We start from the raw sequence: 24,303 nt of genomic DNA on the forward strand, positions 1-24,303 counted from the left end.
AAGGCACTGGTTAGCTCTTGTAGGGGTGTGAGGTGTACATCCAAATCAAATTAGAAAAGAATGATAGTAGTGTTGTCTTTCCAATGCATTTATTGGCATTAAGTCCAATAATATGGCAGGTGGTTACTTTTTAAAATTACTTTTTTAAAAATTACTTTAAAAAAAGAGAGGTATTAATGCTGTTTATATATTAGACAAACTTTATGCCAAGTGGCATAAGATAGGGAAACTGTTTGCTTTATAGGGCAAGGCCTGCTTTATGGACATCCTCCTCTTGATTGTTTTTCCTGCAACGTGACTTATTTTCCTGCCTCAGCATGAAAGATGAACTTGTTTTGCTTATGTGATCAAAGAGTAAACGCACAGGATCGGGAAGCACGTCATGATGACGGCCCGTTTCCCAATGCAAGAAAAAGGAAGGTTGACAGGTATGATGACGGGGTTTTGAGTTGCCTGGTGTCAATTATTAAGCTATTGCAGCGAGACTAGTGAAAGGTACAGTCTCTTACATGGGATCATAAGGGAATGCACGACGTGTAGCTAAATAATACACGTTGTCTACTCAGCCTGCGCTCCCGATGCACATTTATTCACCCCAGCGATCTCCCAGTTCTGGGTTGGCATCTTAGGGCATTAAAAACAACATTTCCCGGCATGCCGTTGTATCCGGCTGCTTTCCATCGGCAAGAGGGGAGTGGCGCGTTGCATTCTGGAACGTGTAGTCTGTGCCGGGAACGCCGCCTCAAGGTGAAGGTGACTGGAACCGGCTTGACTCGTGGCTGTCTGCGTCCGTTTCTTCTCAATAAAGTTTTCTTTCGTACAGAAAAGGGTAGGCGGGGGGGCCTCGGCAAGATGGCGGCGCCCGTGTCGCCCTTGGTTACTGGGCGCTGCTTTCTAAGGGCTGCCGCTCGACACGCTGCTCTCCTGCTAACCGGGTGGGCTGAAGCCGGCGCCCCGCGGAAAGGTTAGTGCCGCTTAGATGATCTGGAACGGCGCGGTCCTGGCTGCGGAGGGCTGAGCGCCCACTGCCCACAGTTCCGCAGACCCGTATCAACGGGGAGCAGGCAGCAGCAGCCTGTCAAACGGCGGCTACTCTTGTGCTTCACCGCCGGGTCGTGACTGGGCCGAAGCCCCAGGCACCTCTGGCCAGGAGCCTTTTCCGTAACTAGGAGCGCTCCTTCTCCTCCCTCGACTTCCTCAGGAGCAAATGTATTGGAGATGTTCTGCGGGCTTCCCTTCACCGCCAACTTTACACAAACCACACTACCTGAAATATGGGGCCTTTTGGAACAGTGGCGTTTGTTCTCTGTGGCATTTAAGGATACTCAGATAAGAAGTGTTTTTGACTGTGATGTTTCAGAATACAGTACTTGTCCAACATGAAGGGATTTTATGTTGCCTTTTTCTTAAGTTTGAAGAATTCAAAATGTCAGTGCTTCCCTGCAATATTGTACACAGTTTATTATTATTATTATTATTATTGTCAGTGTTTTTTTCGGTTTTAAAAAAATGAGGTGCTGGTACTATGTTCTGGTGAGTACTGTCACAAAAAGCTCTGATTATTATTAGGCTATACTATATTTTTATGCTGCCAAGCCTTTGCAGCTGTTTAAATGGATGAACCAGTCCTTTTAATTCTTTTTAATGGTGTTTTATGTTTTCTTGTTCACTGCCCTGATATTTTATCTTATGGTGGTTTAGAAATATTTTCATAAATGATGTGCCTAAAATCTACTAGATGGTGCACACAAGCTTTCAGCCCAGAATGTGTTTTATTCAACCATAGTGAATTTACTGCGTAATGTAAGCTTAAAACATTTTATGCATCCAGTGAAATGCACTGAAGTCCTTTAAAGCTTATGTTGGCCTTCCTCAATCTTTTGTTTTCCACTTGTTTTGGACTTCAGCTCCTTTTAAAGGTAAAGGTAAAGGGACCCCTGACTATTAGGTCCAGTTGTGTCCGACTCTGGGGTTGCGGCCGGGGCGTCGCTAGGGGGGTCGGTGGGGGCGGTACGCCCCGGGTGACAGGGGAGGGTGGGGGTGACAAGCAGAGGCCCCTCCTGCCACTCCCACGCACTGCCGCTCCCTCCATCACCCCGGGAGCAACAGCGCACGGGCGAGCACCCCGTCCGTGCAGCGCGGCTGCTCCCGGGGTGACCGACAGTGCGTGGGGAGTGGCGGGAGGGGCCGCTGCTTGTCACCCCCATGTGCCGCCGCTCGCTCCGTCACCCCGGGAGCAGCAGCGCACGGTGTGTGCAGTGCTGTGCTGCTGCTCCCGGGGCAACGGAGCGAACAGCGGCGTGTGGGGGTGATAAGCGGCAGCCCCTCCCACCATTCCCACGCGCTGCCGCTCCCTCCATCACCCTGGGAGCGGCAGCGCACAGCCCGATGACGGAGTGAGCCTGCGCGACATTTCGCGCAGGCGCACTCTGTCATTGGACTGCCGCTTCCACGGCCTCCTTTTGAGCCACAGAGCGAAAAGGCAGCTCGAGCCTGTGGCTTAAAAGGGGGCTGCGGAAGCGGCGGCAGCACTCCGTCGTGACGTCACAAAGTGACGTCGCGACGGCCCGCCCCTGGGGCGTTTCCTTTTGCTGCCCCGGGTAGCGCGGAGCCTTCCTCCAACACTGGTTGCGGTGCTCATCTTGTGTTACTGGCCGAGGGAGCTGGCGTACAGCTTCCGGGTCATGTGGCCAGCATGACTAAGCCGCTTATGGCGAACCAGAACAGCGCATGGAAATGCCGTTTACCTTCCCGCTGGAGCGGTACCTATTTATCTACTTGCACTTTGACATGCTTTCGAACTGCTAGGTGGGTAGGAGCAGGGACCAAGCAACGGGAGCTCACCCCGCTGTGGGGATTCGAACCGCCGACCTTCTGATCAGCAAGCCCTAGCCTCTGTGGTTTAACCCACAGCGCCACCCATATCCTTTCAGCGCTAAGCTAATTGTCCCTAGGCTAATTGTCATAGAATACTGTATGTGAACTAATAAAAATTTCAAAGTTGAGCAGTGAAACCAAAGGCAGAGCAAGAAGAAGGGATAATTACAGATTTGACTTTTGTCTGTGCTGGCCAGTTCCAAAGAGGACAGGGCTCCTACACTTTTTTATATTTGTGGTGAAGAGGAAATTTCAGCAGGCTGTGTAAAGTGCATTTCATTATCCCACTTCTGTCCCAACACCAGATAACAAAACATCCTATCATATCCTATACATCCTACACATATATAAGACATACTCCCAAGAAAGTGTGTATAGGACTGCAGCATGAGGAGCCTAGTAGGCACATCCTAGGCTAAAAGGCACAGTGAATAAATAGAGTCTGATATGGCTATGTGTATATTTGAACATATAAGAATGTCGCTGAATCTTCAAGCTTTTCCATTGACAATAAAATAAGTCATGATTTACCTCCCCCACTTTTCTTTTTTACAGCGTACACAATTCAGGCAGCTGAGAAAGCTGCCAGTGGCACTCGAGCAGATGCTAATTCCAAAGCCTTGTTAATTTGCAATGGACCTTTAGAACATTATGAGTTTCTGATCAAAGCCGAGGAGCTGAGGAACGATGAGCAACAACGAAAAGTTGTACAATGCCTGCAGAAGCTACATGAAAACCTTAAAGGCTACAGTATCAGTCCAAAGCACATCTTATCAAAGGTGAGATTCTGTCACTAGGCATTACTGTAGAGTCTTTAATGTTCAACTTAGGTTTCCCCCCCTTACTTCTGACAACAATTGTGTAGACAGTTGTTGTTGTTCAGTCGTAATCCCTACCTATTCATATTGAAGGGGGAGGCCCTACCCATGTATATGCCTTGTAAAGTTTTGTTCACAGTTAAACACATCTTGTTTAAATGTCCACAATTCTCAAGTGTGTGGCAGGGCTTTCTCTATTCCGAACTTAATCTCAGTTCTCAGAAACAATGTTTGGCCTACAAGTTTTATTCAGGTTTCTGAGCTCTGCTTCTCCTGCAATGCAGCAAGACTAGCATTAGGTGCAATATAGTCTAGCTGCCACTGTTCCATGAACTTCAGTACATCTGACTATGTGCTTACCAGAATCATGGTGAAAGTCATTTCCCCCACTTCCCAATGAACAGATTCACCATTAGAATTGCTCATTATTGCTGTCAGAAGGCAATACCTTGGTCTCACAAAGAACTTTTTGCCAGAACACAACTGTTGGAGTTGTAAACATAAATGAATGATAGAAATTGAATATTTTATTGCACTATACTTGATCCCCTAGCCTTTGATACTTCTGCCTAAGTCTTTGGATCATTGCTGCTAGACTTTCAAGCACTAGGCTACAGAGAGGAAAATGCCAGTAGTCCCTAGTAATGTCATGTATTGGGAATTAACTAAGAAGACCCATGGAAGGGTGGATATGAAAAGGGTAGGAAATATGTGGGGATACTGGACAAAGTGGATGAAATGAGTTGGGTAGAACATAGTGGTAGGCAGTTGAGTCTAAAGTTGTAATGAGTGTTTAAAAAGTGTCACCCTGGTTGCCCATATGCTACCAGGCCAAGTTGAATGTTCTTGTATTCATTTACTAGGCCCTTAACAACTTGGTTCCTGGATACCGCCAGGACCACCTAATCACTTATATCCCTGCTTAATCACGGAAGACTTGAGGGAAGTCACTGTCAGTCATCTCCATGGCTCAGATGCATGGCTCATATCTACCAGAAGCCATGTATTCAGTATTGTGCACCCAATTTTGTGGGACTCTCTTTCAATTGAGATCAGGACAGGACCCCTCCCAGTTGAACTTCTGGCACCTACTGAATACTTATTTATTCTAGCAGGCATTTTATTTCAGCAGTCTGATTTTATACCGATTTTATACCTTTTTCTGTGTTGTATTTCTTGTACACCCTATAGAGACCATTGTAGTTAAGCAAAATATGTGGTTAGGCAATATAGAACTTTTAAAAATAAAAATAACTAGCTAAAGTAACAGTCTAACACTATTACTTTGTATTTACTTCTTTATTTGTTGTAAACAAAGCTGTTGTAATGCAAGATATAATTATCCCCTCAAAAAAAAACACCTATATTAGGAATTGGCCATTAGAGCAAACATCCCCTCCATAGTTGTATACAACCTTTACCCACAGCTTCAGTCACGAGCAATGCTATGAGGATTACCTCTTAATACTGAACTGATATTTTCAGTACATGTTGTTCTGTTACCCAAAGATTTCTGTTTAGCACAAGTATTGACCCCACTCGCGGCATGCGTGCAATAAATATTTTCTTTCTCCTCCATCCACTCTCTCCAGTGTGTATCACTGTTGTTCAGTCTTCCGGTTTGGAGATACAGTACTTTTTTTGTTGGCGCTGCTTACAAGTTTGCCATCCTGAATAACTTTGTGTCACCTATAAACTAGTTCACCTCACTGCTGAACTTTAACTCCAGATTGCTTATAAATAATCTTCTTGCAAAAAGAAAAGGGGGGGGGAGAGAGCTGTTGGATTTGGACTGTTAACGATTTAAATGTAATCTCCACAATTTTCTACTCTGTTCTTAAGTATTCTGATACAGATCACAATTTCTGTTTCCTTATTTCTTTGTTCTTTCTTTGTTCAGTGTTTGAATATTAGTAAGCAAGCATTTTGAAAACAAGTCCTTAAAAACAGACAGGCTAGAAAAACAGCCCTAATTTTGACTTGTTGTATTTTCGCAGCACAATTTACTACAGTAGTTGCAGCTAACTATTACTGAAACAGTTTCAGAACACCTGAAACCTTGTTGCAAATGTCCACCTAATTAACATTTTGAGGCACAGTTTAATTTGGCTCTAAATTAAATCTTCAAGTGGTTTAGTTGTAATAGTTAGCTTGTGTGGCTTGCTGAATATACTGATTTTTAAAAGGCAAAGAAACTTGACAAACTGATGAAGAAAATACTTATCTGTAATGCAGTTTTTATTTGAAACACAGTCTAGAAATTGCTCAGCTCCACATGAGATCAAAAACTTTGAACTTTAATTTGTTTCAGCTCTAGTGTTACATTAAAAAAATTGTAAAAGCAATAACTAAATTAGTACATTTGTGAAATATGATGGTGAATATCTATGCAATCACATAAACTGATGAGACCTGTCTCACTACCAGTTTTTTCTGCTTAGAATAAAATGCGTATGTAAAAATAATTCTCTCTAGTTGCTTAGCAAATGATGTAGTGGGTTGAAAATCTAAAGACAAATATTTCAGCATGCTTGATTGTTTTTATATGTGATAGAGATCCAAAGAGCTACTTGAGGTGAGATCAAAGACTTTTACTGATGGTTCTATGCTTGTTTTCTTTGTACAGCAAACTCCCCAGTTTCAAAAGTTGTTTTCCATGCAAGTTCTGTTCAAGAAATGTTATTCTAAAGCCCCACTGGGCACAATAAACCAGTTAGATAATTCTGTGGATGCTAGCTTATTTATCTTTAATTTTTGAATAGATCTGCCTGGCTGACCACTATTAGTACTTCTAAAAATACCAGGGTATAGATAGACTATATACGTATAGTTGATGCATTTAAAACATCCTGCCATCCTGTTTCAAAAACTTGGTTGCTTCTTCCAATGCCATAAATGTGGGAACTGCATATAATGCTGGCCAGAAATATCACCATTACTGAATCTCTCCATCTTAGGAAATATAGATGGAACCTTGATCAATTTAGTGGTTGCTATATTCCCCACCTTATTTCATACATATACATCCATTTGGCACATATGGGATCAGATGAAGAAGTGCAATTCACATGCAGATGCCTGTTTCTATGCACTGATATCTCCTATGTGATCAAAACCCTGTATCATTATTATTTTTTTAACAGATAACCCATGTAATTCTCATCGTTGCAAATAGCCACACTGATGTAATTGTGTATTTGATTTCTACACACACACACCAGTTAGCTGAAAAGATAGACAAGTATAAATTTACATTTAAAAACATCTGCATTTTTCTAATAGCTTTTTTTTTTACAGACTATGGACATTTGCCATAGTTATATTTTGTGTAGTTTTGTTGTTGTGTGTATTGAAGTGGTTCTTGTTGCTGCAGATATGTACTAGTTTGCAATTTTTATTCTAAATGCTTTGAAATGTGGTTATTGGTATGTGTTTAATAGAATACTAGCTGCAGTTTAATCGCTATGAGTCAACTAGCCAATAAAATATTTTGATAATCAGAAACATCTGCAACATGAATTTTTGGTTGCAGACACACTAGTGCTAGACACTGGTAACCATTTATGAGGTTTCTGTTTTGAGAGGAATTTTTAGATCACCATCCTCACCACTATTACCTGTACTTCAGAAAGGCTAATTGTATGACAGTTGTACTCCCAGGTACAGATCTAAGCAACCATAAGAAAATACCAACATCATAAAACTAAAAATAAATTCAGATTATGGTAGTTGAAGTCCTTTTTCTGAAGACTTGTCTTGGACAGAAGATTAGTATACATTTAACATTTCCCAAGTAACATTAACACAAACTGTAAGACAAAGCTGTAAAGATCTGGGTACAGGAAGTCCTCAGAAATGCAAGTTGGGTGAGTTAGGAAACAAGGTTCACATGTTTATTGAAATAACTGTTTTAATTTAAAGGCTTAATTCCTTTCCTAGTTGAACATAATGGGAACTTTAACATTTAGAAAACAAACAAGTCCAAGCATTACTTTCCGGGATATTATTAGGTATATATGTTATGTTGTTGTTGTTCAGTCGTTCAGTCGTGTCCGACTCTTCGTGACCCCATGGACCAGAGTACGCCAGGCACGCCTATCCTTCACTGCCTCTCGCTGGATATGTTATAATCCAGCCTAAAATCCTTGCCGCATGCCTGAGAAGTGGTATATTGGGTTTACTGGATGGTGATGCCCAAAGTCATCTATTTAATCTTGACTCTGCCTAAACCCAACAGTCAATTCATTGCATTGTGCTTGCTCTTAATTGATAGGACACCATCTGCTATCAAAGTTTGTTTTTTCATATATTTTCATTGTATGTAAAAACTAAGCCAGACTCAACTTACTGCAAATGACAGAGTACCTGATAAATGTGTGTTGTACATTGTGTCTATTTTAATTATTTAGCTTTTATCAGAGCAAAATAAAATGTAATGAATAATTTTCTTTCTTTTCAGTTGTTTACAAGAAATAAACCCCCCAAAGGCCTTTATGTCTATGGAGATGTTGGTAAGTTTAGCAGAAGTATATCTGAATGTTTTCCAGTATAATATTTGCAAATGTTTTCAAATAATACTTAGTCATTGAAAAATGTTAATTCTGTTGATGGTAATGGGACTAAATAGATCAAAGTATTTTTGCCTTGAGCTGTTAAAAATGTGTATTTCTTTATCCTTAAGTGCAAGACAGATATATCTATTGACAAACATTGAAGAAGAAACAGTTAAAGCCATATAATTTGGTTCTTTTGCAATGCATCAAATTTAAGGTTTAGCTATTGTTTCATACAACTTCCAGATTCAGTTGCAGTGTGCCTCTGAAGGCTCGGTACTGGGTTGCATACAATGTAGTCAGCCAGCTGCCCTGATGCCCTGCTTATGTGGGCTTCCCAGAAGCGTCTGTCTGGCCACGATTGGAAACAGGATGCTTGGTAGATGGACCCTTGGTCTGATTAAACAAGGCTGCATTTGCAGTTGATACATAAAAATGGAAAATAAGAAGAGAGGCATCACATTTATTCATAATGTGTGCTGCTGAAAGTATTTCAAATGGAAGCAATAATTACAGTTGCTGGTTCTGATATTATATTTAGTTCAGATTCTGATAATACAAGCAATTCCATCCACATAAGCTGAAGTCTTGTTTCCCAAAGATAATGATTTTGTACTGTTCAGATCACGATTATGATTTCATTAGCTCGATGCTAATGAACAGTCATTACTGTAATCAGTACATAGTGTTTTAAATTAACAACCTGTTGGGTATGTGTGTTTTTATTTGAAGGCACAGGAAAGACAATGGTGATGGACATATTTTATTCTCATATAGAAGTAGAAAGAAAAAAGAGAGTCCATTTTCATGGCTTCATGTTAGATGTGCACAAAAGTAAGTTTAAATCTCTTTGATGCTGATGCAGTACAGTATGGTATAGATATGTCCCATGTTCATAACACTGTCTCCCTCTTAATGTCTTGTCATCCTTCTCCTCCTGAATCCTTTTGCTGTGACAGAAGGGAGAGCTATTCTCTGAAAACAGAGAAGGGATTTTTATAGGTTATTTCTGGGGGGACCTCTGATCTTTCACTTTGAAGAAAGTTATCTCCAAATGTCCTTTCCCCTAGAAATTGCTGTGGGGAAATTACTGCAAGACTTGAGTATGTAGACTTCACTTTTTCTGTGACATCAGCAGGCAGTAGACCAATTGTGTGACATCATATTTATTTTCATGATTACAGACTTCTGGTTTTAACTAAAAAGCAGATCCTGTCTTGTGCATTCCTGTTACATTCATATTCAGTGATAGAAATATACATAAAATGAGTAAAAGCATTTTAGTAAAAAAGAAAAGAAAAGGGGGGGGAGGAAGAGTGAGAAACAGATACGTACATAGTTTCTGTTTCTCACTCTCACTCAAGTGAACATTATGGAATTGAGATGTTTGGACAACAAATTAGGAATATCGAAAAAGGCCATCAAATGAGAGTGAGTGATTTCCTTATGCAACCAACCATGGGCATCTTCCTATTCATATATAAAGTTGGTTACACATTGCTGTGATGTCCTACATTCTACAAATATTATTATTCCAGTGCTTGTTGTCCCACACAAATGTAAAAAGTATCAATAGATAGATACATCATTCTGTCCCTAGATCTGTGCTTGAGGAGGTGTTCCCACAACCATAATAAGATGATAGTTCATCTCTCTAGTACAGTAATTTGTTGTGTGCAAGTTTAGTAATGCTTTGTGTAATAGGTGGCATGTTAAGTGGGATAAGAAGTTTGATTTATCCACAGTGCACCTTCTTAAGGACCTGTAGTCGAAGTATTTAGTTATTTTGAGTCAAAACATGAAATTTGGGTTCATTGTGCTTTGGCACGCAGACCTCTTCCACCTCCCATCCTAGTAACGTTTAGTCCTTAATGTTCCCTGACTTTATGTGAGGTTTCTTCACAGCTTCCTTATATCATTTCCCACTTCTCTGTTTACTTACACTTGCTCTATTCACTTGCCTATTCACACAAAGTCATGGTTTGGCTTAATATTACATGTGAGCCAACTCAGTATAGTTGCACAGGCCTTCATATTTCTGTGACTGACTCAGCTAACTGAAACCATTTCCTGAGATGTACTGGTAGTTTTCAACAATCGAGGCTACATTCCTGCCTCCATGCCCACACCATTTTGTAAACCTATGAAGATTTGTTTTATTACTATTTTCCAGTACTTTGTGGTTACCTCACCCCCCTCAATGATATAACTTCCACACAGAAGTGCTCTTTTTCTTTTTGTGATTTGGTAATGCAAATTCTCATCCAATGTCTAGAAAAAAGCAATACTGAATAAATATAAAATAAACCTCCAAAAAGTCGAATAGACAACTTTTAAAATGTATTTTTAAATTCACTTTTGACTTAATTGTCATATCGCTGGTTTTACTAATGGCTAAGCATGATGCTATATTTAGGCTTACTTAGACCATCTCTTATTAGTTTTTGATTATTGTCTGTGCACTGTCTTCTCTTCAGGAATACATCGCCTTAAACAGAACCTGCCAAAACGGAAACCTGGATTAATGGCTAAATCATATGACCCAATAGCCCCAGTAGCTGCTGAAATAAGTGAGGAGGCTTGTCTCTTGTGCTTTGATGAATTTCAGGTAATAATACATTAGACCAGTAGTGCATTGATTTCCTTTCTGGGAAATAAGTTTAAACTAGCAAAACATTTTTCAGCTTAGCCATTTGAAGACTTTGCTGTTACGAACTAGTCTAATTGCATGGTGTCCTGGTTGTTCCACTAAGATACTTTGCTGGCTTTGTATATCATGTGCCTTTGGAAGCGTATTGTAGAACATTTCCCCCTCCCAACTTCTACCAGGGCCTGTAGCTGTGGGCTGCCCTGTTCTAGATCTAAAGTTGTACTGTAGATGTTCACATGGCCTAAAGCCACAGCTTCAAGTAGATGTATAGGTGATAGATCCAAGCCCTCGTTGTCCATTATGTGCATGTAGAAAGGCAAGTTGTGATATATTCACTTATTCTTTAGCATGTGGAGAACTAGCTTTTTTTTTTTTAACCACAGCTGATTCACCTTCTAATTGCTCCCATCAAATATGATATGTCTGTAAAGGTAAAGGGACCATTAGGTCCAGTCGTGTCCGAATCTGGGGTTGCGGCGCTCATCTCGTGTTACTGGCTGAGGGAGCTGGCGTACAGCTTCTGGGTCATGTGGCCAGCATTGACTAAGACGCTTCTGGCGAACCAGAGCAGCGTACGGAAACGCCGTTTACCTTCCCACCGGAGCGGTACCTATTTATCTACTTGCACTTTGATGTGCTTTCGAACTGCTAGGTTGGCAGGAGGATATGTCTGTATTATACTGTTTATCAACACCTTTAACTGTAACATAGTGGCTGCGATACTTTAGCCAGCTACACTTTTATAAGTAAAAGTTACAAGATATTATTTATTTATTATAATCTATAAGTGTAAAATAAGGTAAACACTGTAAGTCAGTTGTTAAAATGTTTCCTTAAGATTTGTATTTGCTTTAATAAGGTTATAGTATCTTTAATTGACAGTTACAAAGGTTTACCTAAGGCTGGTTGATAAAGTGTAATTCCTAACCTTATTTCCTTTGAAATACCAGTACCTGTTAGTGACTGGGGAAGAGGGACTAATGGTGGTTGCATACAGTAGTGGCAAGTGCATTTTGTGGACCCTTTGTTAAACCTTCCCATACACCAATTCTTCCTTAAAAATGCACCCCCAGCACCTGTGACAGACAGTACACAAGCCTAGGTTCAATTCTCTGGGCCCTCTGCCAAATTATTTTTATGTGCTTTATGTCATACACTTGTTTAAAGGTAAATATGTTTCTAATTAAAAAAAAATACCTTATTTAACTGTTGCAGAGCTCTGACCCAGAGCTCCCATTGTCTGGTGCAGAAAACTGTGTCCTACTTGCTGTCTTCTCCACCAGGGAGCACTTACCGTATTTGATTCTGCTGTCCTGGACAGTTACTGGCTTCTTGACTTAGCTTAAATACAGTGTTAGAAACTGAGATATGAAAGCTAGGAGCTAAATGGCATCTTAAACCTAGGTTATGGGCATAACAACAGAATGTCTAGGCACGCTTTTCTTTATAACAAGAATACAAAGCTGAAAATAAATGAACTGCAGCTAAAATATTATGTTAATTTTTCACATGGTCTAGTCCTTCCCATCCCACCCTCCTAATATTCTTAAGAGGGCCTCTTCTCCAGTCTTAGGAGAGTAGCTGGAAGTGGGGATGCAGGAAAAGGTCCTCCTTTCCTTCTACTCTGCATTTTAATCTGAAATCTTAGGCGCAGTACTGCACCCAAAGCTCATAAACTGCTCACGCTAATGAAATTGCCTGTTGCAAAATGTGCATGGAACAATGGGAGTTTCTAATGCTGCTTAAATATCCACAGTCTGGTCCCCCTTCAGATGCTGCATGGGTTGGAACCAAATAATCTACCCTTTAGGTTGGGGCATCTACCCTTGCAGGCCTAAGTGGCTTTCCTCCTCTACAGCTGTTCTTCCTTCTTGACTCATTTTTATATGGGCTACTTTGGCTTATGGAATTTCAGCAATATATTGTTTCCACTCTCAGCCGGTCATTCTCCCTTCCCAGCCCCTTACCTGCTGCCTACTTGCTTCTCTGCAGTTGAAATCATAAGCCAGCCAAGGTGCAAGTCCCTCCCTCCCTCCCTCTTCCAGCTACCTGGGTGACATGCCACTAACCAAAGAGAGGAAGAGGAGAGATCCATTGACATTCCCCTGATGTCCATAAGGGGTGGCAGGTGACCTTACACCACCACCCTCCAATTCTTACTCTCTCCCTGTTCCGTTCTCAGAGCCAACTTGGGGAAAGCCTCCCATTCTGCTTTGCCCCCAGAGCCATCTGCCACCAGCTGCCACTAGGCACAGCTATGCCCGGTTCATCTTTGACTTGCATCTAAAGCTGCTTCTCCACAAGTTGCTACAGCAGGAGCTTTGGCTGCCCCAGTCACCATCTAACCCTGTCACCCACAAGAAGGGCGGGGGGAACCAAATGAGTTTGAAAGCAGGGGTGGATGATCCAGCCATCCTTCCTCTACACCCAGCCAGTATGGCGTTTGCCAGATGACAGTCAGGGCCTGCATAGCCCTTTTGCATTATGAAGCCCATACAGGGTTGAGAATCCTGTTTTTGACCTTGTAAAGTTTCATCTTGCGCTACCTTGGGAATGAGCAGAAATCTGCACTGATCAGTGTACTGATCCTCTGGATGCCCTGAATAGCATAGTCAGTGTGGATGCTGTTTCTGGCCAGCACAATCACTTAATAATGTAGATTACTTTCTTTGTCACAGGACAAAACAAAGAAATGAAGCTGTGGATGCAATTCTGAACTGAGCTGCTTTCTCCACTCCTGCATTCAATAGGGCATTTTATTCCACTGCAATAGTCAGTTACTTCATTCAGCAGAGTTCTGTCCTACAAACAGTGCCTTCAGAGACCTCTTCATGCTATAATACTTGAAACAAGGTTATCCGGAGTTTCCTTTAGACAAAAGTACATCTACAAAGTTGTAATCCAAATTTATTCCAGTTTTATAGTTCAAGAAGCCCAGAATCAGAGCTGTCCACATTTTTGTGTGGAATCTTGCCACTTCCCTTTTGCAATATCCCAGTATTTTTTCTCTTTGGCATGTGAAAATTCACAGCTGGGTTAATAGTAATCAAGGTGGCACAAGGCAATCAAGTGTGTTTGTTTCCTGACAGGTGATAAATCTGTTGAGGAGTTCATCATTAAAATACTTGTAGTCCCATTGTGTCCCTATTATATCCAGCAACTGAGCTGCAGACCATTTGTAAATGACCAGTGGAGAATAGGGAATATGATAAATGGCATGAATCAGCCAAAGACAAATTACACCAGTCTAGCCTAATTTCCTCCTTTGATAGGAAACTGGCATAGCAGACTATGGAGATGTAGTGTATATAATATACCTTGACTTTAAGGCCTTGGATACTGTTAAATGAGTGTGTGAGGTAAGTGTTGGCTCCAGAGCCATTAGCTGAACGATCATAGAGTATGTGTATTAATGGGCTGCCATCAAGATGAAGTACAGTGAGATACAATTTTAATGGGTTAGATAGTTGGGCACTAGACATGTGGATGATGATGGTAGCTTTGAATTGCATATGCTACAACAATAGCTTTCTCCACTGGAAAAAGGGAGCATGGAAAGAATACCCTTGTGAAGGTAATTTTAGAAGCAAGATATTATCCGCTGTGTACTTCTGAAGAAGAAAAAATGAAATGGCAACCAAGATACATTATCTGATAAGATACCACTTTCCCCTCAAAAGAGCTCTGTGGTCACGATGATTTCCATTTGCCAATTGATACTTGAAATATGGGGAAATGATTTCACAAGAGTTACCCAGCGTCAGGGAGTTGAATCTCAGCATGGGCTGCTGGACCCAAATGTCTTCCAGCATTCACTTTCTCTGCTGCTGAAACTGTTTGAAGAAAAGCACCTATAAAGTTGCTTTCTATAGGTAACTGATAGAAATGATTTGAGAGAAAACAACTTTAGAAACTAATGTTTCTATAAAACGTTTCTATATTGTTGTGCCCTGGGCAATAACTTTAGATTGAGTTATTCCTTTTTCTTTATTTCCTCCAAGTGACTGCTTTGGCACTGAAATAATGACAGCTGGGTACTGCATCTTCCCTTGTTCAATGGGAAAACAGCAGATCAAGAGCAGCCCTCGTGTCCTACTGGTTTGGGAGGCACTGATTTTGCTTTCCAGCAGCCATAGTTGTTATAGGTACAGATATCAGGCCAGGGACACATGCTTGAGTTGGAGACTAAACTGGGGTTATAGAGTGAAGCAGTAGTGCAAACAGAGGATGGTTGGAATGGATGGATGTGAAGTATATCACCTGAGGCAAGCCACAAAATGGCACACCCCTGCCAAGGAGGGTGGGGTGAGTGAAGATCTACATCAGGAACAAGGGTGGTAGGAGACCAGCAGCACCTCCTATTTGCCAAGGGGCCACAGCTGAAGTGGCATGGAGGGGGCTGCCAAGGATAAGGCAGATCCAACCTTCTAGGAGTTCACCATAGTCGTTGCTGCTGTTGCATTGGCAGTAGTGGGTGATGCATTCCTTGGAGGCCTGATCTGCTGTCTCTGTGGATCCTTCTACCTGAGGTGGCCATTCACTTTGCCTCATGGTTGGGCTGGCCCTGTGCCTGGGTTTGTGTCAGACGTGTAGTCTTGAGGCGTATACTATTTTTCAATTACTACCACCATAACAGTCACTGCATAAGATACTGTAATTTCTAGCTGGTTCTGGTCTTTAACCTCAGGCAAGCTTCTGTGGCATTCATTTCAGAATGGCCTTACTGCTCACTAGTAACTGGGTGACCATTTTTATGACTGTGGCTGATACCCAACGAAGTCTTCCTGAAGATTCTTAAGTCCGTGGATTTCAGTGGGTCTACTTCAAGTATGACATTGTTGAATTATCATCCAGTGTGTTCTTTTCAACTGTGTGTTTCTTGGGCATGTACTAAGACACATGCTTTCTGGCTTGTATTGCATTCCTGGCCTGTGTGTTCATACCCTTTTCTACTACTTGTTGTGACTTGATGGACTTGTGTTCTCTGCTTTGAAGGAGTGGGATACTGTTCAATTGATTGGTCAAATGTAATCAGGAGCATTAAAAAGTGCTTGATTAATTGATTGGTCAACTTTTCAAGGTGTCATATTTGTAGACTTGAAACAAAAAGGGAGTGTCAAGGTAATTACAGTAACCTCCTGTATGAAACAATATGTCTAAATTCTAAATTATTGTATTCAGTTATTATTTATAAAAATTGAAACTTTTTGTAAATATGTAACTATTTGAGCTAACCCCAGGTCTTGAAATACATTCTGCTGTACAGTGGACCCTCTGGATACAAATTTAATTCGTTCCGGGGGTCCATGCACACCCCAAAAATTTCATAAGAGGTGCCACTTCTGCACACACACACGGCACGATTGAGCGCTTCTGCGCATGCTCGTGCGGCGAAACCCTGAAGTATACACTTCTGGGTTTGCTGTGTTCACAACCTGAAAGTTATGTTACCCGAAGGTAACGTAGCCCGATGGTCCACTGTATTTACTACATCAACAGTATTCAAGAGATGGAAGAGTCACTCTGGCTTTCACTTCAAATCACAGGATTGATTAAAACAGTTACAGATTTTGTTCCAAATGAAATTAAGCACACACACACACAGTAATTTTAAAATACAGAAGTTAGTTGCTGTTATTGCTGTAGTATGTAGGTTGATTGTCATTGCCCAGATTCTGCTGCATTAGTGCACATTGGGATGTGCTGCTAAAATAAATACTGTTTATCATCCTGCATCCAGTGAATGCTCTTTTTATATTGCATCTGTCTTCTCCCTTAGTCTTATGTCATCCTCATAAATCCCAACCAGAAATGAAAAGGCTCATCAGAAACAGAGCATAACTGTCAACTTTTCCCTTTTCTTGCGAGGAATCCTATTCAGAATTAGGGAATTTCCCTTTAAAAAAGGGAAAAGTTGACAGCTATGGAAACAGAGTAGTCTGAAGTCATTATTAATTTGAGGGGGGGATAGAATGCTAAATGTATGGAAGACAGAAAAATTGAGAAGTACTGCGTGATGTTATCAATATCTCATGTGTTTGGTAAAAATGAATATGCTTTATGCGATGCTTATAGTCCGGAAAAGCTGTTGAAAGCATGTAATAAAAAAACTTAAGCTCTTTTTTTTGAGCTAACACTAATTACTGCTTATACATGCTTATGTTCTTCATTCATTATAAGAAACTGTACCAATCAGAGGATAACTGAGCTTCAAGCACTTACACACATACATTATGATTTTTTTTTCAACTTAAGAGAAAAGAAAGCAACTCTAGGTCATAAAAATCTTTTCTCTTAAATGCTAATGAAATTTCTCCATTCTCTCCATTAGCAGATCCCTCTTATTGGTAATTTGTACCCTTTTCTTTTGTTCCCATTTATAATGAATGCTGGGCACAGAAAGAACCTGAGCTTTGAGAATGCTTTCACTTTTGTCTTCTCTTCCAAAGCTACACAGGATCAAAAGGACATAAATTGGCACCCAAGTACACAGAATGACTCTTGCTTTTTTAATTATGTAGCTTTTAAAAAAATTAATGTATTTTGGTAGGCAAATAGATTCAAATTCTGAAACATCAAAACACCAACTGAGAAGGCCTCTTTGCATTTCCTCTGGTCATAAATATTTTGCAGCTTAATGTGCCAGAGTGTTATGCCTTGTCAAAGTCTCCCTGTTGTAAACCTAGATTGTCCTATTGCATGACGCCTTCCACTTCAATTTCTAAACTAGAAGAAAGGTGTGTATTTCTTCCTCTTTTCCTTTCTGTTGCCTTCTGCATATTTCAGTGGTCTCATGAAACTGGCTTTTGTTGTTGTTGTTTAAAAACCTGTTTAGTTATCTTTTTCTTTCTTTTTTCCTAGCTCCAAAGATCCTAATTTCTCGCATGGTTATATGTCAGGATTGTGTTTGCATGTGCAGCCACCCCATTAACAGTATTGCAGCAGTCTGCCCCCCCCCCCGCACTGCCTAGTCCTGCAGCCATGAGTCAACAGAGCCTCTTCCAAAACTAGCTTTTAATGTGTCACAAGTGTCTTTAAAGAAGCATAGAAGGGCACTATGGGCAAAGGCAGCTGAGCTGTTTGCTCTGATTTCAGATGTATTGTTCAAAAACTCAGCTCTGCCTTAAACCATTTTTCAGCTGGCTTTTCTCATACCTGCTTCTACATTTGTTCTCTTTCTCCACAGTGAGTTTATGTGTTTAATTTAAATTCAGCATATAATAAAGTTAGTATTTTGAGCCCAACTGTAATAATTTGATGAACAATAAGCAAGAAAGTGAAAATGTTCAGACAAAAGTTTCTTTTCATTATTAATTGCTGCCCTCATTTTTATTGAGACAACGAGTTAGTGAGTGTGTGTGTGTGTCTATGAAGGGAGAGAGTGATTTGTGTCTGTGAAGGTTAGAAGAGGCTGACTGTGCTGGAACTGACTGCAGTGCCTTTTTGATTATTCATGGACAGTAATAGAAGGCACTTAAAAAGAACAATGAAATTGCTTATTTTTTGTGATGGGCCATCTGTTGAATTGTTTTGTGCAACAATTGCACAATAGTATCTATGTCATATCATTCTATTTTCAACAGCAGCTGATTATGTATACTTGGCTACTTGTCCTTTTTTTCCAAAAGTTCCATGACCATTTAAAGTCACCTTTGTGATCCTTTGCTGGAAAGGTAATAGAAGTGTAAAGCAGCTGGTGTGTATTTTCTTCCTTGATCTTCGGAGAGTTGTGTGTGTGTATGTTGGTCCAAATTAATGAGGCCTCTTAAATGTTTGGATCTATTTTTCTGCGTTTCCCACCTGTAGTTTTAGAATGGAAGTTAACACAGAATTGTTCCAGCAGTTTGTTAAAAAATGATGGGGCTCTGTAATAAAGAACTGACATATTGTTGCACATTCACTGCTTATTAATTATTCCCTCCTTTTCTGCTGCAAGTGGTAATTAGAATCTTCTGTCATTTAACCAACAAGCCTCTTTTGTGACTACAAAAACCAGTTGCAGATCAGTTAATGCAGCAAGTCAAAATCAGCCTCTCATGATGGCGGTGTTGTCTTCCGCAGGTCACAGACATTGCTGATGCCATGATTCTCAAGCAGCTCTTTGAAAACCTGTTCCAAAATGGTGTTGTTGTTGTAGCAACATCCAACAGGCCACCAGAAGGTAAAACCAAACAATATGTTGCTATTGGCCTTTTCACTTGAAGGAAATAGATGCCTTGATAAGGTAGCATTACATGTATTCCTTTTTAAATTAAGATCAATCTCCTGTGTTGCTTCTATTGTAATTTTTTAAGGTTCTACGCTGTGCCCAAAATGGCAAATGGCATACTTCCTTGGCTTCTGTTCAGATATATGGAAGTGAGGAACATAGTCATGCTAAGGAAACTGCATGGTGTATAGGAGGTAGGAACTATGAGCAGGAGAGTTGCAGTCATGAACTTCTGTGAATGAAACTTTTCTTATGTGAATGGAAGTGTCTTCAGTTCATGGAACAATTGTAGCACTGAAAAGCCAATAGTCATTTCAGGCTAGAAGATGGAAAGTGGAAGGAAGAAAAAGGTGAGGGGAAAGGGTGATCAGCATTATGCATTTATGACTGCCCCCTGGGTAATTATTTATAGGATTGGTAATATTGCTGATCATCGGGGAGAATGAGCTGAGAAAAATGGATGCTCACATAAATGTTATGTAGTATTAAGAGCGTCAGACTAAATCCAAGGAGAATGGGTTCAAATCTCCATTTAAGCCAAGAAGCTCAGAATGGCAATGGACTAGTCATTTTTCTCTCTGCCTAACCTACCTCACAGGGTGGTGAGTGGGGGAGAACAATGTACATTGTCCTGAGCTCCGTGTGAAGAAAGACAAGGATAAACATACAATGTAATAATAAATGCATGATAAAATAGACAAATGATAGTGATGGAAATTTGATATATTCTCTGGAATAAGGCCCAAGATTAATGAGCCCTACTCTAAAACAATCAGGTATATCTGTAGCAAGAAATGTAATAAATAATTGGAATAACAAACTGAGAAAATGACTAGCTGCTACAAGAAAGAAGATGAAAATCTTTAAAGTTTTCCAATAAACTTTGAATGAAAATGCAAATTAATGTGGAAACATGTTTAATAAACTTAAAACTGAAAATGAAACTTCACATATCTTTGTTGCTAAGCAAACGTCTAAAAAGAACAAAAGCTTTTCTTTAATCACTTTATATTTTGATTGTTTCTTAAAAAGTAGTAGGGAACAAAAAAAAAATCTACCCGCTGTACTATTACAGAGACATAATCTGTAGTCAGCCATTTGTGTGTGAGAAGAGTGGTTTATGGTAAGTACTGCAAATATGATACTGCAGTTAAAAACTGCATATTTACTCAGTACTGTTATTTTCTGCAATCTAGTGTAGTTATGTTTGTTTCTCAAGAATTTCTGAAAAACGTACATGTATTTACTAATACTACTGCTAAGAGTTATTGTCTCCTAATAAGCAGAACCATGCAACGGTGATCTCACAGATATTTGTCCTGAACCTCATCATTAATACTGTAATGCAATGATGGGAAACTTTTTTCAATTCAATGGCCACAATTTCTTGTAGTGGCCACATATCAGTGGTGGGGGTGGTCAGAAACACCACTTGCCATCCTTCATCCAGGCAAGCAATAACTGTCATCATAATTCAAAGACACTTTCAGGCTAGTTAAGATTACTAGAGGAAAGGACATAGAAGGATGCTTGGGCAGAATCTTGGGGACCAGATGGAGACACTGGTGGGTTTCATTTGGCCCCTGGGCCTGAGGTTTCTTACTCCTGCCTTAATTATCATGCTGAAGCTCATTAAAAATGCCATAGCATCTGCAGTGTCCTGTTGCTATTTAGGCAGATTTAAACCAGGCATAGGCAAACTTGGCCCTCCAGATGTTTTGGGACTACAACTCCGATCATCCCTGACTGGTCCTGTTAGCTAGGGATGATGGGAGCTGTAGTCCCAAAACATCTGGAGGACCGAATTTGCCTATGCCTAGATTTAAACCAATACATCTAGCATAGTCTTCATGTAGTATGTTACAGACAAAATTGAGAGGTTCATAGAAATGAGAAAAACAATGTTGTAATTTCAGGTACCAGTCTCTGCCTATGAAACTTTAAAAAGCTTAGACCCGGGGTTCGCAGACTTTTCACTCCCAGCCCCATGGACTACTTGAAAATTGCTGAGGATCTTTCTACCTGTTCTTACAGTTGTAATGCACTGAGACAGATGTTGTATGCTTTTAAATTGATTTTTATTGCTTATTTTACTTATTACATATTGTAATAAGTAACCACCTTAATGAAGCTCGTGAATCTCAGTTTGAGAACCTTGTCTTATACCTAGCATAACATCAGTGTTAGGGCTGCCATATGTCCAAGAGGGATTTCTGAAACGTGGCACTTTGTCCTGTATCTTAGGCAAGTCAATCTAAAAAGCTCAACAATTTTAGGGTCTTCCTAAAAAAAAAGCAACCCTGTCTTTGTGCTAGGATTAACAATCATGGCATGCTCTGCCATGCTCACTTAATGAGTGTGCAACTCTTCTGGAAGCATCATAAGGCTCAATAGTTTTGGCTGGTTTTCAGGAACTGAAGCTAAGCTTCCAGAGGAATAGGGATTTTAATGAAATTTAATCTGATAAAATCATGCTCCGCTTTATTGGAATTGTCCCAATCCTGGGAGACATGAACCATAAACATATATTTAGATAGATAAGCAAGCAAATGATACTGTATGACAGTTAAACTATTATGTTCCAGTTGGCTTTGTTGGGACTATGACAGTGCTCAACCATTATACAAAAACAAGCATTGAGTTCACAGTCCTTTATAAATAGTCCGAAGTATGACTGCATATGCTTGAAACGGAAACCCTTACTAAAGATAGTCTTCAGGCTAACGCATATCCTTGGCCAGAGTAAAGGTATTCCTTGGAGTTTATTCAGGATTTAATTTTCTTATGCTTACCTCCAGACAGAAGTTTTGTTGCTCCAAATATGCATTATAGCACATCCAAAGGGAAGGTGTGTGCTAAGTGCCTTGGGCAAATGAGATACCTTCACACTTGCTGCAGAAGACCAACTCTGCTGACTACACGCTTTGCATTGGATCCTATCAGCTTCGCTGGCTAGTCACTCTGAGAATCCACAGTGTGGGTCTGGCATGCATTGACACAGTGCTTCCAGTTCCTTCAGCTGGCAATAGTTTGATTAAATGTAAAGCTGATGATTCCTCCAGGAGGCCCAAAGTGTGCTACACATTATATTATTTCAATGGGATGTGGGCAAAATAAGTTTGTATTATCCTGATAGCTCACTTTCTCTGCAGCAGAGCAGTTTGGTTGGAGTGCTGTTATCAGCAGATTATTTGCAAACAAAACCATTCTTTCTCCTCCCCTACTCCTCAGTTTTGATGTGGTCCATGGTATCTGCATTTTGCCAAATGAGTTAGAATCATATGCTGAGATGTTCTGGGTCAGTTTCAGTTATTTATTTGTGTTCAATCTTCTTGAATCACAGATGCTATAAAATACAACAAATGAGAATGCATCTATTACATCATGGCTATAAATGCATTTGCTTGGGACAGTAAACTCCATTGTTTTAAATGGAACTTATTCTCAAGTACATTATGTTGTTGTTGTTGTTGTTGTTGTTGTTGTTGTTGTTGTTGTTGTTGTTATATTTTATTTTATTTTATACCCTATCTTTTCCCCTGATGGGACTTAAGGCAGCTTGCAGATGAAGACAAGAACAGCTAAAAACATCCATTAAAAACAATTAAACACTGATAGTTAAAACTATATACATATTAAAGATATGTTTAAAACTGCAATATAATACATTTATTTAGGATTGTTGCAACAGTAGGCCCTTCCAGATGTATCATTATATATGCTGTGTTCTGAAGTTTTTTGGAGCAAAACTGTAGTGGGCTGTCTACACCAGCAATTATTGCTGTGGCTTTTTTCCATCCACACCAGTGACAGGATATGTTCAGATTGAGAAAAATTCTGTGCCTGTAATCACACCCCTTCCATTCCCTTGTTCCACTGAGCAGTAAATGTCAGGGTTATGAGCATGTGCACAGGCTACTGATAGCCCTTTCGTGTGTTTTGCCTTTTTCGGGGTAGGGGGGAAGGGTATGGTAAATTGCACAAAACACATACATACATACATACATACATACATGTAACATGTATTCACATATTTTATCATAGATTCAAATCAAATTTTCGGGGGGTGTTCTATTTCCTCCCATTTTTCTTATTTAGAGTGCAATGCAGTCAAATTTATTTTTTAATGATGTTTTTTGTCTCTTATACATTAGAGTTTAAGTATATTTTAAAACGCAGATACTGAAATGTTAACCACTGTATTGTGCAGCTTTACTGTTTATGATTTATAAAGTTAACCTCTCCGAAGCAATGAGATACATTTAAACTATGTGGTTAATTTAATTAAGTAAGAAGAATATATTAATTACTTTAAAATACAGTTTAATTTAGAAAAAAAATTGCAGCCAAAGATTTAAATTTCAATTATTTTCTTTTTTCCTCCCTTATTTCTTGATTTGATAGAACAGAGATGGAGAGCCTGTGTTAGGGTTCCCATATTTCAAACAGTGGGAAAAAATTTTTTTGACCAAAGTTGTTGAGCTTTTGGGGCTAAAAACAATGCTGGATTTCCCTGAACACTGCCCAGTTTCTGCCTGGACACTGCTGCCGACTGCAATATTCTGGATATGCCTGGGAAAATCTGGGCGTATGACAATCCTAGCTGTGTTGAACTCAACCATGCTGTTGAACTCTAATTCCCATTGGCACAGCCAACATAGCTGATGGGAATTTAGTCTACAGTGCTAGGAAGACCAAAGGTTCCTTCTCCCTAATGTAGAATTTGTATTTGTAAGTAAGACCAAAAGACAATCCTGTCAGAAGTATGTGGCAAAGATAATATCCATGTCAAAACAAAAAAAATAAAAAATAAAATCCTTCCAGTAGCACTTTAGAGACCAACTAAGTTTGTTCTTGGTATGAGCTTTTTCATACCAAGAACAAACTTAGTTGGTCTCTAAGGTGCTACTGGAAGGATTTTTTTTATTTTTTATTTTGTTTTGACTATGGCAGACCAACACGGCTACCTACCTATAATATCCATGTGTTCTCTTTCAGATCTCTATAAACATGGGCTCCAAAGAGTGAACTTTGTGCCATTCATTGCTGTTCTTAAGGTAAAGGAAGATGTGTTCGATAAGGGATATTGGGTTTGTCCTAGCTTACTGATAAGCATCTTTATTGCAAAACTGTTTTGTTCATATTTCTGGGAGGGATTTTGTTTAACCTTCTGGGATTAACTCAATTAGGGGAGGC

General features: G+C 40.0%; 1 protein-coding gene across 3 annotated transcripts in view; it reads left to right on the forward strand.

The window, feature by feature from the left end:
* The first annotated feature begins 725 nt into the window (after positions 1-725).
* Positions 726-24,303, forward strand: part of AFG1L (AFG1 like ATPase) — a 55,860-nt gene continuing 32,282 nt past the window's right edge. Inside the window, exons 1-7 of one of the 3 annotated variants that reach the window (XM_033143554.1) lie at positions 726-964; positions 3,433-3,656; positions 8,155-8,206; positions 8,981-9,082; positions 10,726-10,856; positions 18,960-19,059; positions 24,106-24,164. In XM_033143554.1, the coding sequence (XP_032999445.1) occupies positions 853-964; positions 3,433-3,656; positions 8,155-8,206; positions 8,981-9,082; positions 10,726-10,856; positions 18,960-19,059; positions 24,106-24,164 (780 nt within the window). In that variant the 5' untranslated portion in view covers positions 726-852. The remainder of the gene's footprint in view (positions 965-3,432; positions 3,657-8,154; positions 8,207-8,980; positions 9,083-10,725; positions 10,857-18,959; positions 19,060-24,105; positions 24,165-24,303) is intronic. The other 2 variants (XM_033143552.1, XM_033143555.1) reach the window with 2 other exon arrangements.

The sequence above is a fragment of the Lacerta agilis genome, chromosome 3 (assembly GCF_009819535.1).
Source record: "Lacerta agilis isolate rLacAgi1 chromosome 3, rLacAgi1.pri, whole genome shotgun sequence".
Lineage (NCBI taxonomy): Eukaryota > Metazoa > Chordata > Lepidosauria > Squamata > Lacertidae > Lacerta > Lacerta agilis.